This window comes from Neolamprologus brichardi, chromosome 18 (assembly GCF_056152115.1).
Source record: "Neolamprologus brichardi isolate AB-2024 chromosome 18, ASM5615211v1, whole genome shotgun sequence".
NCBI lineage: Eukaryota > Metazoa > Chordata > Actinopteri > Cichliformes > Cichlidae > Neolamprologus > Neolamprologus brichardi.
The window spans coordinates 17,245,140-17,261,297 of record NC_142121.1 but is presented as its reverse complement, the minus strand read 5'-3'; the positions used below and the strand labels follow the sequence as shown (position 1 = coordinate 17,261,297).

General features: G+C 38.5%; 1 protein-coding gene across 1 annotated transcript; it reads right to left on the bottom strand.

Annotated features, from left to right (window-relative positions):
- Nucleotides 1-10,795: 10,795 nt before the first annotated feature.
- LOC148097718 (chemokine XC receptor 1-like) lies at nucleotides 10,796-12,509 on the bottom strand. The gene is made up of 2 exons (XM_087831687.1): nucleotides 12,216-12,509; nucleotides 10,796-12,053 (listed from the first exon to the last, which is right to left on the bottom strand). The coding sequence occupies exon 2, from the start codon at nucleotides 12,041-12,043 to the stop codon at nucleotides 11,078-11,080; it is 966 nt and encodes a 321-aa protein (XP_087687813.1). The 5' UTR covers nucleotides 12,044-12,053; nucleotides 12,216-12,509; the 3' UTR covers nucleotides 10,796-11,077.
- Between the last annotated feature and the right edge of the window lie 3,649 nt (nucleotides 12,510-16,158).

Below are 16,158 nucleotides of genomic sequence, written 5' to 3'. Positions count from 1 at the left end.
CCAGTTCCAACATTCTCTCCTTTGCAAATGCAGCAGCAACATCTTCACACAGGGATGCCAGGGCAGCTTCCACTAAAACACAGCTTGTGTGTGTGTGTGCTGGAGACCAGCTGAAAATCTGAACTGGGTACCAAACCAGTCAACTAAGCATTTTGTGTGATTAGCAATAAACACTCATCAAAGTTGTGTTGGGTCAATCACTACAATCCCACTCATAAAAACTTCAAGTCAAAAGATCGTCCAGGGACAAGTCAAGAATAAATAACACAATAGGTCAGTTTCAGCAAATCTTTATACAATTGTATTAGGGTTCGGAATACAATTGGACCACTAACAACCTTACAACCCACACAGGTGCTGTTTTTAACTAAATCCACTCCAAGTAAATACGATACCACAGGGACACTTATTACATGCACTATGTGCTTCAGTGAGAAAATAATTTATACCACTGCAAATAAATTATACTAGATACAACAAGTAATTTCATCATAAACAATTGCAAGGGCTGAATCCTATGAGTTGTTAGCCCCCTACTTAGGGATTGCACATTGCCCAAACAATATTGCCCCTAGCCCAGTTGACATGAACACAAACCCAAGCATAAAATAATCCTTTTTAAAATACGGCCCTTTCCCTAAAACAAACTAGGGTGTAAGATCGACAACAGAAGAAAAGAAAAATGGTGACACATGTGCAGCCCGTCCTGCAGGAGATGATACAGTACTACCTGACAATATATTGTTTTCATGTTATATTCAAAGGTCAAAGGTCAACTCCAAGTGACTCCTCTGCTTGCCAAACCACATGATTAATGAATAGAATAGACATCACCAATACATTTCAACAAACTTCATTAAAAAACATTAAGTCTACACCTTGAATCTTTGATGAAGGGCAGTATGATCATAAAGTGGTTAAATGGCAACCAGATCTACTCATGTTCTAAGGGCCCAGGGCCCAGATCTCATGTTCTTCACACTCAAAAACTTCCCAGCATTCCAAAACCACAATTGTCTAGAGCCACACATCAGAACAAAGCAGATAATAAGAGCATCTGATTCTACTTCCTCTTTTATATCTTCCCGTTGATCCCCTGGGTCCTGAAGCCTTCCCCAATACAGTAGTTTCAGTTTCACCTTTTTTGGATTATGTGTTTTGCCTTTTTGGATTTCAACGGCATGGAAATTAAGAGCTTGCTTTAATTTCACCACACTCCACTTGTCGTTGTCTGGATGTGGGTCGTCAATTCAATATTTAGTCCGCATGTCTCACAGATTACAACATATCCTTTCTCTGTATTAAATGCAACCACATTTTCCTGAACAACAGGACTGATATCTGATTAGCTAGTATGTGGCTTTGCAGCAGTTGCTCTCAAAACAGCCTTACACTATGCAGTTGGTCATTTTAGGGTTTTTGCAGTTATATTTCTATACTGTTACACCTCACTGAGTTTTAACAGGAAATATACTGGGTGTTGTTTTTCTAACTAATCCATTTATCCATTTTTAGTGTTGCCTTGCCTCATTGATTGAGTCAGTTTGACCTGCACACACATACAGACACACAGTTACATTATTATAATCTAAGCACAGAGAAGCCAGTTGCTCTCACTTTTCCACCCTCTGTCATGTCTCCACCTGCAAACCACTTGTTTGTTTTTCCATATTGTCAAGCACTACACTACACATGCTACATCAAGGGGGTATATATATATATATATATATATATATATATATATATATATATATATATATATATATATATATATATATACATACATGTATGTGTGTGTGTGTGTGTGTCTGTGCTTGCATGTGTTTGTGTTCCAAGCATGAGCTGAAAAGCTGCCACAACTAAAGAAGAAAAACATTTTAAATAAAATTTCACTTACCTCATAAATGCTGTGTGCACTGGGTGCCTCACAACGTCAAAATGTTTACTGGGTTTTATTTATTTATTTTTATTACATGTTTTTTTGTTAACCCTCACTCTCTATGACTCACTGAGTATGAGAAACAGTTATCTCAAGACGATCACAGCTTTTTCGCCACAGTGCAGTGCAACACAAAACAAGACATGACGGCTGATGTTCAGATTTGTGATCACTACTTGTTTTTACTCCAGATTCTGCACATAATTACTCTTCATGGCTTACCTGAAATACAAAAACTGAAATCAAAATTTAGACAGTGTTGTGGGGACACAAATTTGTTTACACACTCACATTGTGAGGTCTTGCCTACTTTATGGGGACAAATTGCAATGTAAATCATTCAATTTTAGGCTTCAGGTTTGAGTCAGGGTTAGGGTAAGGTTAGGTTTCGGATAAGGTCAGGGTTATGGTTAGGTTCAGGCAGGGACTTGTGATGGGTAGGGTCAGGATAAGTCTCCAGGAAATGAATGTAAGTTAATGTAATGTCCCCAAAAGTGATGGAAACACAACATGTGTGTGTGTGTGTGTGTGTGTGCGTGTGTGTGCGCGCACGCGTGTGTGCATGGGGTTAGGGTCAAATGCTGGATGTATTTTGGTGTTTTATTGTTCTGTGAAATGTTTACATTGTGTCAATAGAAAATTGTACTTAGTAGTCAGTATAAACTTTTAATGATATAAGTTTGCATATGATAGAATACTGCATGATGACCTTTTGATGATACTTAGATGACCTTAGACCATAGGTGTCAAACTCTGGCCCGTAGGCCAAATTTGGCCCGCAGCCTAAATACATTTGGCCCGCGAAGCCATACAAAATTACTATTAGAGCTGGCCTGCCAGTATTATAGTGCATGTACTGCTAATACTACAATTCCCAGAATGCTCTGTTGGTGTTTTGGCGAGTCAGTCATGACAGGACCCATTAGCACCCTCTCCTCTGTTGACCATAGTCATAGCAACTATGCAAATACTGCCATGCTACCTATCCCAAAATGGAAAAAAGAAAGGCAGAAAACAGGAGCTTTCTGGACAGGTGGAAGAATATGATGAAAATCTGATAAATGATAAAATGATAAAATTTAATTCAGAAGGCATGTGTGCAATATTAAGTTATATATACGTTTATATAAGTTATATATATTGTTTAGTATTAAGCTTTGCTTGTTCCATATTCAGTTTTTCAGCAAAACTTGTTTGAGTCCATAAGAAAAGATTCCTTGTTATATTTGGAGGAAGATTTTTTTTCAATGAATATTAATGTTAGCCCGCGACTTTGATCCAGTTTTGAATTTTGGCCCACTGTGTATTTGAGTTTGACAGCCCTGACTTAGACTGTTGTTCACTACAACAGCGGTCCCCAACCCCCGGGCCTCGGACCGGTACCGGTCCGTGAGTCGTTTGGTACCGGGCCGCGAGAGTTGAGGCTCAGGTGTGAAATGTATGGTTTTCAGGGTTTTTATCGGTTTTCAGCGTTATTTTGTTATTGTTTTTATCGTTAACTCGGTTTTCCTGGGTCTTTTCACGTGTGTTATGAATAAATCTTCTTTTTTTCGGTACCGGTACTAGTTTTATTTTGTTGTATTTATCCGCAACACCTTAAAGGCCGGTCCGTGAAAATATTGTCGGACATAAACCGGTCCGTGGCGCAAAAAAGGTTGGGGACCGCTGCACTACAAGACTTGTTCTGTTCTCTTTTATAAGTTTCTTCCCACAGTGATAATAAGAGCTGAACAAGCAGTTTCACTCCCTACCAGGAAGAGGAGAGCTGAACACTCTTATCTTCACTCCCTAACAAGAAGAGGGGCCACATCCTTCAGAATCACACACACACACACACACACACACACACACACACATACACCTACATACGCACCAACATTCCTCTGTCTATGAACAGAGGTATTCACTATTGTATTACCCTTGTATATAAATAAAGACCAGGGCAGTGGCAGAGTGCGAGTCCTTGAGCCACACTCTCGGGTGCGAGCGCTCTGTGACTGCCCTTGCAAGTAAAAACTGCAGCGTGTGTGTTTCTACTCTCTGACTCTCAGCTGAAGAAGTGTCTTTAGAATACATCTCTTGTCAAATTTTATGATTGATATATCATTAGGGACCCTAAAGCTCCCCCAAAATAGGGAAAAAATTAAAAAGTCATGCAGTAGAGGGTTAATGACTAACCTTGTATTGTGGATGGATTATCTCAGTTGTTCTCCTGACTGAAGTTTGATCCGTTTGCAGCATCCTGCCATGCAATTGCATTTGTCCCAAACCATCGGGAACCTTCACGTTAACTTTTATCAATGGAAAAAAGTTAACATTCATTCTCCAGCTTCACTGTGCTAATGTGTTTATATTATGCAAACCACAGCTGTGTAGCTAGCCAACACATAGCCCAACTTCGGTAACCCTACAAATGTCACTGCTGTTTAGTTTTCTGTCTTCATGTATTTTGAAGTGAAAGCAGAACTGTATATTTTAATATTTCAAAAATTCCTCAGTCAGAACATAGTGTATTATTTAATCTTAATTTTTTTAGGAGACTTAGCTTACCACTGGAGGGAGCCCACATACCACCATGCCATTTGCCATCATTATTTTATGCTATTCTACTCTCCTCAAGACAGTTTTGCAAGGTTTAAACAGAAAGAAGTTCAGAACTGTAGTTCTATATACCTAAAGATTGTAAGGCACAGGTACGGTTTCATATCACTTACTTATTCTCATTGCTGTGTAAACCTTCTGCTGTGTACGCTCTCACAGAAATTGCGAAGCATCTGTTGAATCTTTTGCGCTGTGAAAATGTGTCCAGAAAGAACAGAGAGAGAGATGCTGGCCAGACTGTAGCTGTCATTGGACAGAGATCTGCTGTTCAGTTGGAACTGCACAACTTTCCATTAAACAGCTACTTGTGAAATTAAACATCGAACCAGTCTATCAATATTTTCATACATACAATACAGTTTGTACTTTTTTAATTTCATATCTTTTGCATGATCACTTAAAATTATATAAATTAATGTTTCACTTTTTAATGTTTCAATCAAAGATATGTATGGGAAAAGATGTGTATAATAAGCTGTTTTCACTTTTCTGATCTCAGATGTATGACATGTAATGGTAGGCTAGACTGAAACATGCTCCATGTCATCAGTCAAACTACTGTTAAGTGTAAGCATATTAACACAGTCATTGGGGGAAATAGTGAGCAACACTTAATGTAGAGTGACATGGACTGTATGCACAAGTCACTTTGGTCTTTTATTCTATTTTGAAGTAGATCATAATACATGTAGCTATGAGAAATTAAAAAAATATAGTAAGTGTAAAGGTTCAAATAAACATACAGGATAGGTTGTAAATGTTGCCCTTTGAAGTCTGTAATGAACTCTACATAAAGATTTCCCTTTTCATTCTCATTCCTTTCCATACATTTACATGTCAAAATGTGGATAATGACAAAACACGGTGTGTGTCGGGGGGGCTGGCTCTGTGACCCAACATTTTGAGTTTTTTTGTGTTTTGATTGCTTATATATTGAGATAATGTTAAGTTCTATTATTATTATTATTAGTTTGTCTTAGTTGAGTTTTAGTCTAGTTTATGTTTCTTCTATGTCTCCTTATTTATGAGTCTTTTCCTGTCCTCTGTGCAGTCTGTCTTGTTCTCTGTTTTACTTTTAGTTAAGTCAGTGCTTTCATCTCCTTTATCTGTTCTCATGTGTTTCTCCTTCTGTTCCATGTCTCCCCAGTCGGTCATGTGTTTCATGTCTGCGTGTTCCATGTTGTCAAGCTTGTGTTATCATGTCTACATCTCGCCATGTTTCATGTTTTATTTTGAAAGTCTTGTGTTTCCATTTTCAGTGTGTTTAGTTTTGCATCCCCTGTGGCCTCATGTTCAGCTGTGTTTCCCCTGGTGTTTCCACTTCTCTCATTACCCTTTTCTGTATTTAAGTCCTCTGTCTCCCTCTGTTCACTGTCGGTTCATCTTTTTTCCTCCCTCCATGTCACGTCAGGTTGTTCATGATTCGGTCCAGGTCCCGGTCCCTCTCATCATAATCATCCCTAGTTATTCCCAGTTTATGTTTTAATTTTAGTTTTAGTTCTCTATCATTTATACTCTGGCTGTTCATTCATTCCTCTCCAAAATGTTGAGGAAATTGAATTTACAGTGCTTAGACATAAACAGGAATTAGGATTGGATGGTTAGATGTGTTTGATTAGATTAGGTAAATTAGCTGAAGGGATTATAATATCAACATTAGATTTGTTTTTTTACATAAATTTTTTTCAAACAATACTGGGTCAGTAATCTTAGCCCTCTAGAGTACAGTGTTGATCCTGGGCAACAGAAAATGTTTTTAAGCCTCATTCCAAGCAAATGTAAATTTAAATTATGCCAACCAATAGGAGTGTTTGAATCTTTTTCTGACAAATGGTCACAGGACCATATTATGTGAGAAGAAAGTTAAGAATATTTGCTGTAGTAATCATATTAAAAATGAGATAAACTCTAAGAAAAAATATGTTTGAGAATAAAAAGATATAGAAAGGGTTTTTTGTAAGGTTTTCTACATTCAGACATTCAGTTTTTCTTTTCGTTGCCTCAGGGCAACATTGTGAGATAAGGGGGTACTTTTCGAGGGTATTGACTATTTGTATACAAGTTTGTGTACCTTTCACATGTTGCTGATGTGATGTGATATCTTTTGCACAGTGGGAGGCCATAAAAAAACTTCACCATTTCAGCGACAACAGTTGGCAGGTCACAAGGAATATTGGTGGCTATGGTGAGATACAATTCAGCCTATCCCATATCACATCCTCGTGAAGCTCAAATAGCTTCCTATGCAGGAGACATTGTGTATGGATGAGCAAATGGTGCCACGTAGCGGGGAGAGCAAATTTAAGCAATACCTACCCAGTAAACCATGAAAATGGGCTTTTCAAGTATTAGTCCTTGCTCAATTAAATTCAACTCATTTAATTTTATTTACTCAATTATATTTACAATTTTATATACTAAGATTTGCAATTTTAACATTACTGGACATCACATTTTTGGGTTGTCAAGACCACAAATACTAAATTTTTCTCTACAAGGGCCTGATATCCACTTATGAGGACATTTTACTGCCACTGTTCTATCAAAATTTTAAACAAATGTCCTCAAATGTGAATATCAGGCCCTTGTAGAGCAAAATCAGGTAAAAAGATAATTCTTTGTTGTTGAAAAACTGTCTGAATTCTTTCATCTGTAATATAATGATCAGTGTGGCTGCTCTACCAGGTGTACTCTACCACAATTAAGTTTAACATCCAGGCATCCATGAAAACAGAATTCATAAAATTCAACAGAGTTAGAAGTTAGCAGGAAGTTAGCTCGCTGATTTTGATCTAAATATAATATACCATGTTCTGACTGAGGGATTTCTGAAACAAATTAAGACATACAGCTCTGCTATCACTTCAGACATAAATGAAAACAGGAAAGTAAACAGCAGTGACATTTGCAGGGTTACTGAAGTTGGACTAGCTGGAATATAATGGTGTGGTACATAATCACTAGCAACACAGCCATGTTGGCATAAGATAAATAGTGAAGCTGGAGGATGAAATCTAACTTTTTTCCACTCGATAAAGGTTAACATGAGGGTTCCTGATGGTTTGGGACAAATGCAATTGCATGGCAGGATGCTGTAAACGGACCAAACTTCAGTCAGGAGAACAACTGAGATAATCTATCCACAATATCAGGTTAGGCATTAATATACTGCTGCATTGCCTGGTCTTTAGTTACATTGTAAGGTTTTAAAAATGGAGCTTTAAAATGAATAGTGATAATAAAAACCAAGAGAGGCAGACAGTGATCACTGACTGTTTTTTGGGGCTTGTTGAGATTTAATAGAACAAGATAAAAAGAATTAAAACATGTTAAAAAAAGAACAGCCTTATTAAACGCAGAGTAGTTTGTGCCCGAAAGCAGGATTCATCACGTCATCACTTAAAGACCGGATAATTTTCCACAGTGCCTGCTCTCCTCCTCTGGGTGGAGCCTTCATTGCTCCTCCCAGGATTTCCACCTGAAGCTAATCACCAGCCTTTGCCAGAGTATCTGCTATATCTATCTATTTTTTTCTCTAATTTTATTTGTAAAGAACTTTTGCTAATGCCAAGCATGAACAGAATATTGTGAAGTGGTTTAAGTTGCGAAATACATGAAAATGTTGCTTTCCAGGCTGTTCTGGGGTAGGTTTGGGATCCTACAAGTTCCTGCTTTTCTCAGCAAGGATTATTAAAATTGAGTTCAACATAAGGGCGTAGATTTGGCATGGACGGAAGGGACATGTCCCCACCAATATCCAGCGATTATTGAATTGTGCCCACCAATAATTTGATCTCTTCGAGTAAAGAAAAAACAAACCCGATAGAAAGAAAAAAAACTATCTGTCAGCGTCTCATTCACCCAGCGGCGCAGAAAGAGTTAAATTACGTCCTCTACTGGAGTCCTACCTCATGTGACAAATATGGCCAATGTGATTGGCTGTACCTTTCAGGGAGCTCTGTTTAGTTTCAGCAGCGGCAAGCCTGAGCTGCGAGGAGGAGAGGAGGACGGCAGCAAAAAGGAAGAACCTGGATATAAGAAAGTATTTTTCAAAGACACCTGTAAGTCACTTAAAGTCAAGTTCACTCATAAAATGTGTCCGTCATAATAACGTTACAGGCTATGCTAGGCTTTGGCCCACATCAGTCTAAAATTGTATGTAACCATGAATAACGTGTTTTGGAAACTAACTGCACAACATGCAGCACTATTAGTTCTCTCAGTCTCCCAGAGTAGCATTTCTAATTTTGATTGAAAGTGTCAGAGAAAACAGCAGCCTCGAGCAAGCCAGGATATTAGTTTACAGAGAAAGTTAAAATTATATATCTAATGTTAAAATGTTGGTGACACAATAATTTCATCCTAATGGCAATGACGTATTCATAGGTTAATTTTTGAGACAAAATATCATGAGGTAGTCATGATTTTGCAAAAATCCACCTTGTAGTGCAGTTTGCACAAATTGTTTTAAAAATGCACTCACACTACAAACATTACTGATGAGTCAAGATCTGCACAAATTGACAGAAACACTGAAGCAGCTGCACATTTTATTCTTATTGTCATGTATGTCCTATTTGTCAGGTGACAGAAGAACCAACACAAAGCTCAGAGAGCAATGGTGATACAAGATCACAGGTGAAATTGGATGATGACTTGTTGGTTCATGACTGTATTTGAAGCACATGTGTGACTGCATGTATTTGAAATGTCTCACTGTTATTTATCAGGTGACAGAGGCAGCTCTGCCATGTTGTAGCTCAGACAGAGGTGAAGAGGCGAGGTCACAGGTGACTGACTGATGATTTGATGCTGTAGATTAACTAGAGGAGAAGGCATATGTTTGGCTCCTTCCCACAGTGGACATTGAGTTGTTGTGTGGGACATGTAGTCCATGTCTGTTGCTGTAACAGTAGTTCATGTTGAGAATAAAACATCCCAGCTCACTGATCTGATCGGGGCAACAGTGCCTAAAATGTTGCATAATGTTGCTGAGAGATCTTTTACTTTGTGTTAATCTGAGATGAGTATTTTTATGGACAAAAACCACCAGGTCATTCAGTGTTTCCTTAGTGCTAATGTATCAGAGATGTTGGTGTATTATAACTGAAGTAATGTTGTGAAGTCCTTAAAGTCATATTCTTTTATTGTCACGACTGTATTTGAAGCTATTTTTATTTTTGTATGATACCTGATTTATATGGAATATGGCTGAAGTAAACTAAAGTCTAAAATACATTTGTTTAATAGTAATTTAACATATAAAACTATGAATTGTAATTTTAAATGGTTTAAAAGCATGTAGAATAGCATATGTAGGCAAGTATATTTCTCCTTTTATCAAGAAGCAAAGACAAAAAGTGGAAAAAAAAGAAACGGGGCAGGGCTCGGTGGTTGAATCATCCGTCCCCACCAATGCCAAAACCAAATCTACGCCCTTGGTTCAACACATTAGGGTTACGCCCTAATGCAAAAAAAAGGACGCATGTTCTACCACAAAACATGATATGACAGCTGATCAGTTTGTTTACCTACCTCATCTAAACATTTTGTAAACGGTATAGCAGTCTTTTGGCTTGAAATTACACCTGAAATCTCCACATTTCAACTTCTTTTCTCAAAATATATTTTAAGTTTAATCTTAAAATGTCACTCTTTTCTTAATGTAACCGTAGTACATATAGAGCTGTCAGGAGATTAGGTGGAGGAGAGCCAGACATTAGAGCAAGAAGGTAAAAATTCAGACAGAGGACAAACCGGGCTCTGAAGAGCCTGATAAAGGGCAAAATAAAGACACCAAAAGCTCATAATGTCTATGTCATTTCTATGTGTAATGTCTAAACTTCAGAGCCCTGCATTAAACAGTTCTTCTTATTATTAATGGTAGCTACCCACTCAGGCCACTCAAAAGCTGATATGTCCTCCCTCTGAGCTTTCACCTTCCTGCTCTGGACCGTGGACATTGGCTGAAAATGTGAGGTACTCAGAGTTTTACTGCATAGACTCAGACTCACATCACAGACACAGGACAAAAATTAATTGTTGGACCTTAGGAGGTTTAAATAAATAAAATATATTAGAAAAGGTGAATGGAATAAAAATCAGAAGATTAAATGCAATTGTTTAAAGAAGATAGTCAAATGATTTAGAAATGAAATATGAAATGAGTCTACCAGGATCACTGTGACTCAATGAAAAAGTCACGTCAAATATTTTAAATACCCGAAAACTTGTATAATTCATTGCATATTTTCAAGTTTTATTTAACATTCTGTTTCATTTCAAGCAATTATGCAAAAGATATGAAATTAAATGAGTAGAAACGATATTGTATGAACATATTTCCAGCCTGAAGGTAAAAGGAAAAATACACCAGATATTGTTACTTTTACAGTCCATGACACTCTAAATGCTGCTCTCTGTTTGCCTCAATGAATGTGTTAATACACTTACACATCAAAGTACTATAACTGTATCAGCCTGAATTAAGGTTTAATTTTATTAGTGACTGTTAAATGAATAGTTGTGCAGTTCCATCTAAACAGCAGAGCTCTGCAGTGTGAATTGTTGTGAAGTGTTGAGGCTGCTGCATCTCTCTCTCTTCTTCCTGTTCACTTTTTCACAGCACAAAAGATTCAACAGATGCTTTCGCAACTTCTGCGAGAGCATATATAGCAGAGGGTTCATACAGCAGTGAAAATAGGCAAGCATTTCACAGATATGGTAGGCAACTTCTAACCGTTTCAGTACCTTACAATCGTTGTTTGTATTGAGAGACTTGATTAAAAGCATAATATGGTATGGCCCCCAGCAAATGAAAAAGGCTGCAACAATACACAACAGCACAGCCACAGTCCTGAACTTCCTTCTGTTTAAACCTTGCAAAACTGTCTTGAGGATGGCAGAGTAGCAGAAAATAATGATGGCAAATGGGAGGAAGAATAGCAGTGACACTTGGCGATAATGTCCAAGCTTGTCTTCAGATTCATCATAGCAATAGTTTTTACCAAACCAGCTTTCAACCTTTACTTTCATTGCATCACTCAGGGACGCTGAGATGCTGATGACCCAGGCAGCTATACAGGTACCAATTGCACACCTCTTCATTCTGGCATGGCTGATCGGCCAGTTGTGCAGCACCACAGTAATGAAACGATCCACTGTCATAGCAGTCAGCAGAATGACACTGCTGTACAAACCAACAAAGAATGCAGCAGTCACGAATTTGCAGACAAAGTCCCCAAAGACCCAGTGGTGTAAATGATCAACAGCCCAGAATGGAAGTGTGATGGTGAAGATCAAATCAGAGCAGGCCAGGTTCAGGATGAATATATTTGTAATACTTTTCAGATTCTCGTAGATGAAGACAACACATAAGAGGAGGCTGTTGCCTATGATACTGAGGATGAAGATCAAGATGAAAAGGGGACCAGTGATGGTAGGAACATTAGTATCACACATGTATGCAGCATCATTACTCAGTCCAGATGTGACGTTTGCCATTTTCAGTTTTCTGGAAAAAAAATAAAACATACTTACAAAATAAAATGCAACTAAACACAATCACAATTTCTCTAAAATGACAGAAACTGTTGATTTTGTTTCTAGTTTTTGTATAACAGATAAAACCAAGGGGATTAAAGTACCCAATTTCAGAAAAAACACAGCAACTTACCACAAACATCAACTTTCAAGTCTTCCGCTGAATTTTACTGTTGTGTAAAAGCTGTAGGGTGTTCTCTTGAAAACTAATAGTTCTTCCTTTTGTGAGTGCCGCCCTACCAAAAACCACATCATGACGTGAGCAACCTCTTCTTTCTCTATACGCTGAAAATGAACAATAAAACACATGTTTATTTTACTTTATTTGTTTTAGCTGTGTAATTGAAACAGACGAAAAAAAACTTTTATTCTGTTTTGTGTTTTTTTTTTTTAAGCATGAGGATACTGTTAATAAAAAATTAGAAAAGAAGCAGAAACTCTAGTACTGTTGGGTAGAAACTATTTCTTGCTGGAAAAAAATGTAGACACAATATAAATACATATAAAACTGTCAAGAGATTTATTCTAAAATACACTTCTTCAGCTGAGAGTCAGAGAGTGAAGACACACACGCTGCAGATTTTACTTGCAAGGGCGGTCACAGAGCGCTCACACGAGAGTGGGGGCCCTGTGATCAGCACTCTGTTCTTGCACTTGTCTTTATTTATACACAAGAAAAGTAATACAATAATGAATACATTTGTTCAGTGGAATGTTGGTACGTGAGCATGTGCGTATGTGATTGTGTGTGTGTGGAATGTGGGAAGCAGCTCTTTTTTCCTGGTAAGAGGTCAGAACTGCTTGTGCAGCTTCTTACTATCGCTGTGGGAAGATTCAGATAAAAATATCAGGTTTTATAAAGAACAATCAGTTCTAAGTAATAAAAAGGTCATCATGCAGTATTCTATCACATGTAAACTTATATCATTGGAAGCTTATACTGACTACTAAGTACAATTTTCCATTGACAAAAACAATCAAAATGATTGTAGATAATCAAAATGATGTAAATGTATGATATCTCTAATTCTTTGTAGAGCATAAAAAGTAGAAGAACATACTAAAATTGGTAAACTCGAACAACAGGAAAAGGCTCTTGATCAGTATGCAGATAAGTGGAGGAAGAAAACTTGATGAAACAAAACATGTTACACATCACTGTTGTTAAAAAGAAGCCTCACACTCTTGATCTGTTTTTTTCTGTTACACCTTTGCAGTAGGACAACACTGTGACCCCACCAGTTCTTGTCATCTGCATGTGACACAAGAAATATGGCATTGTTATAGAGCCTGGATATTTGAGTTGCTGTGACATTTTTGGCAGCTAAAACCATTCATACATCCATTTTCTTCCACTTCTCTGGAGCAAGTTTGCAGGGACAGCAGCCAAAGCAGAGAAGCCCAGACGTCTCCCTAGACGTCTCTTCTGTCTTCTCAGGGGAACACTAAGGTGTTCACAGATCAGCCGAGAGATACAGTCTCTCCAGCATTTCCTGGGTCTGCCCTGGAGTCTGCTTTTGGTGGGCCCGAACCACCTCAACCGGATCCTTTCGATGTGGAGGATTAGCCCCTTCCCCTTGGCCAAACTCCTTGCCCTATCTCTAAGGGAGAGGCCAGCCATCTTTTGGAGAAAGCTCATCTCCACCACTTGTATTGGCGATCTTGTTCTTTCAGCCTTCAGTGATCTTCTCTGGCTCTTGACGAAGGCAGTCACACTTTCTCCCTTTCCCTTCCCTTATCTTTCCTGCTTGGCTTTCTCATGTCTCTGTCTAGTCTTGTCTACTCCTCTCCCTCTACCCTGGAAGAGTCTCACAGTCTGTTCTCTAAAACCTAAAAGAGGAATTATGGATTTGATCAACTTGTCCCTAAAAGCAATTGACACCTGTTTCTCGACGAGAAGCCTGGGTTCAGGAGAGCCCATTGAAGACATCTACCTTTTTGGAACCATGATAACAGGGTTCTTGCTGATCGGCACTGGCTTGGCACTGGTTTATCGAAGAATAAAGAAAGCGGAAACAGCTGTTCAAATTCCCACAAGGCTGCCTGCTATGTTGATTGGAATGATGGAGCGATCCATAGCTTCTCAGAATGGGCTCATTAGATCCAGCATGGATGACATCTTGGAGAAGCTTGCTCTCCAACGGGAATGGTGAGGAACCAGTGATGGACATTAGATCGACTGTAAAAGTGATATGCCGTGGTTCACACTATAGCACGAACACCACCATTATTTCATGCGGCTACCACATCGACGCCAGCTGTAGTCTCAAGGCTGGAGCTGAACATAAGAAACAATTTCTCCCCTGATAACAAACTGTGTTTAGACTCTTCGTTCCAAACGCCCTCGTACGCTTATGTCCAAAGCTAAGTCGGATGGCGGGTCTGGGCCTAGCACTGGAAAAATAGCTGCAGGGCAGGATGGCTGTGTCTGCATCGGCTTCTCACCCCTTACCCACCCCCGTTGCTTGTCATGTGCTTCATGATGTTGTGATGTGGACATTTATATGCTATATAGCTGTAATTCCTCTAAACCTATTCTTTGTAATGTCAGGTTTTAGTTTGGTTATCTAGTTTTTAGGTTGCTTTTGCACCCTTATTTCTGCAAACATGCTCCCCTGTGTTGTACTGTACTGTACACCACCTTAGCGATCTTCACTGCCATGTGTTTGCATTATTATGTTACCGTGGTTCAGCCTTCATATTTGTCTGCAGAGACCTCAAAAAAATATGGTGTCCAAAGCTGGTGTCACGATCACATCACTGATGTGGTCAAGTTCATGTAACCCAACAAATTAAATAAATGCATTTGGTACAAATATATACACAGTTGTAAAAATAAATAAATGAAATGTAAAAAGAAGTATAGCAATAAAAATCAGAAGATTAAATGCAATTTTAATTAAGTGGGCCGTGTCAAATGGCATCAAATATGAAATGAGTCTGCTGTGATCCTGTGACAACAAATGCTTGTGTGTGGAGTCCATTTCACTCTAGGTATTACTAAATGTTTTTCCTCGGTGACCAATGACAATGGAATATTTTTCACCTAAAGTCCTAACCTAAAGTCACATGTCACAGAGCAGCTTCATAGGATTTTGACAGCATTTTATTATCTCCAGGAACAGTAGTGCAACATTAAAATGCACATCTTTAGTTGTACAAAACTTTGACTTGAAGCATTAAAAAGTGAAAAATAGATTTGGATGACTTCAAGCGATTATGCAAAAGATGTGACATTAAATAAATACAAAGTGTATTGTATGAAAGTATTTACAGACTGAATCAACATTTAATTTAATAAGTGGCTGTTTAATGGAAGGTTGTGCAATTCCAACTGAACAGCAGATCTCTGTGCAGTGAAATCTACAGTCTGACCAGTGTCTGTCTCTCTGTTCTTCCTGCACATATTTTCACTGCGCAAAAGATTCAACAGATGCTTTCACAACTTCTGCGAGAGCATGCACATCAGAGGTTTTACCCAGCAATGAGAATACGTACGTTTTTCAGAAATATTGTAAGCCATATGCAAGTATTCCTTTGCCTTACAATCTTTGGGTATATAGAAAGAGGTGATTAAAAGCCAAATATGGTATGGCCCCCAACAAATGAAAAAGGCTGCAATAATAGAGTGTTGCACCACCCTCCAGAAAGTGGTGCGGTACTCTGAACGATTCAATTCAATTCAATTCAATTCAATTTTATTTATATAGCGCCAAATCACAACAAAAGTCGCCTCAAGGCGCTTCATAGATACAGAGAAAAACCCAACAATCATATGACCCCCTATGAGCAAGCACTTTGGCGACAGTGGGAAGGAAAAACTCCCTTTTAACAGGAAGAAACCTCCGGCAGAACCAGGCTCAGGGAGGGGCGGCCATCTGCTGCGACCGGTTGGGGTGAGAGAAGGAAGACAGGATAAAAGACATGCTGTGGAAGAGAGACAGAGATTAATAACAGATACGATTCAATACAGAGAGGTCTGTTAACACATAGTGAGTGAGAAAGGTGACTGGAAAGGAAAAACTCAATGCATCATGGGAATCCCCCGGCAGCCTACATCTATTGCAGCATAACTA

Bases quoted from the DNA above. Each gene is read 5' to 3' on its own strand.
- LOC148097718 (XM_087831687.1), bottom strand. From the start codon at position 12,043: ATGGCAAACGTCACATCTGGACTGAGTAATGATGCTGCATACATGTGT.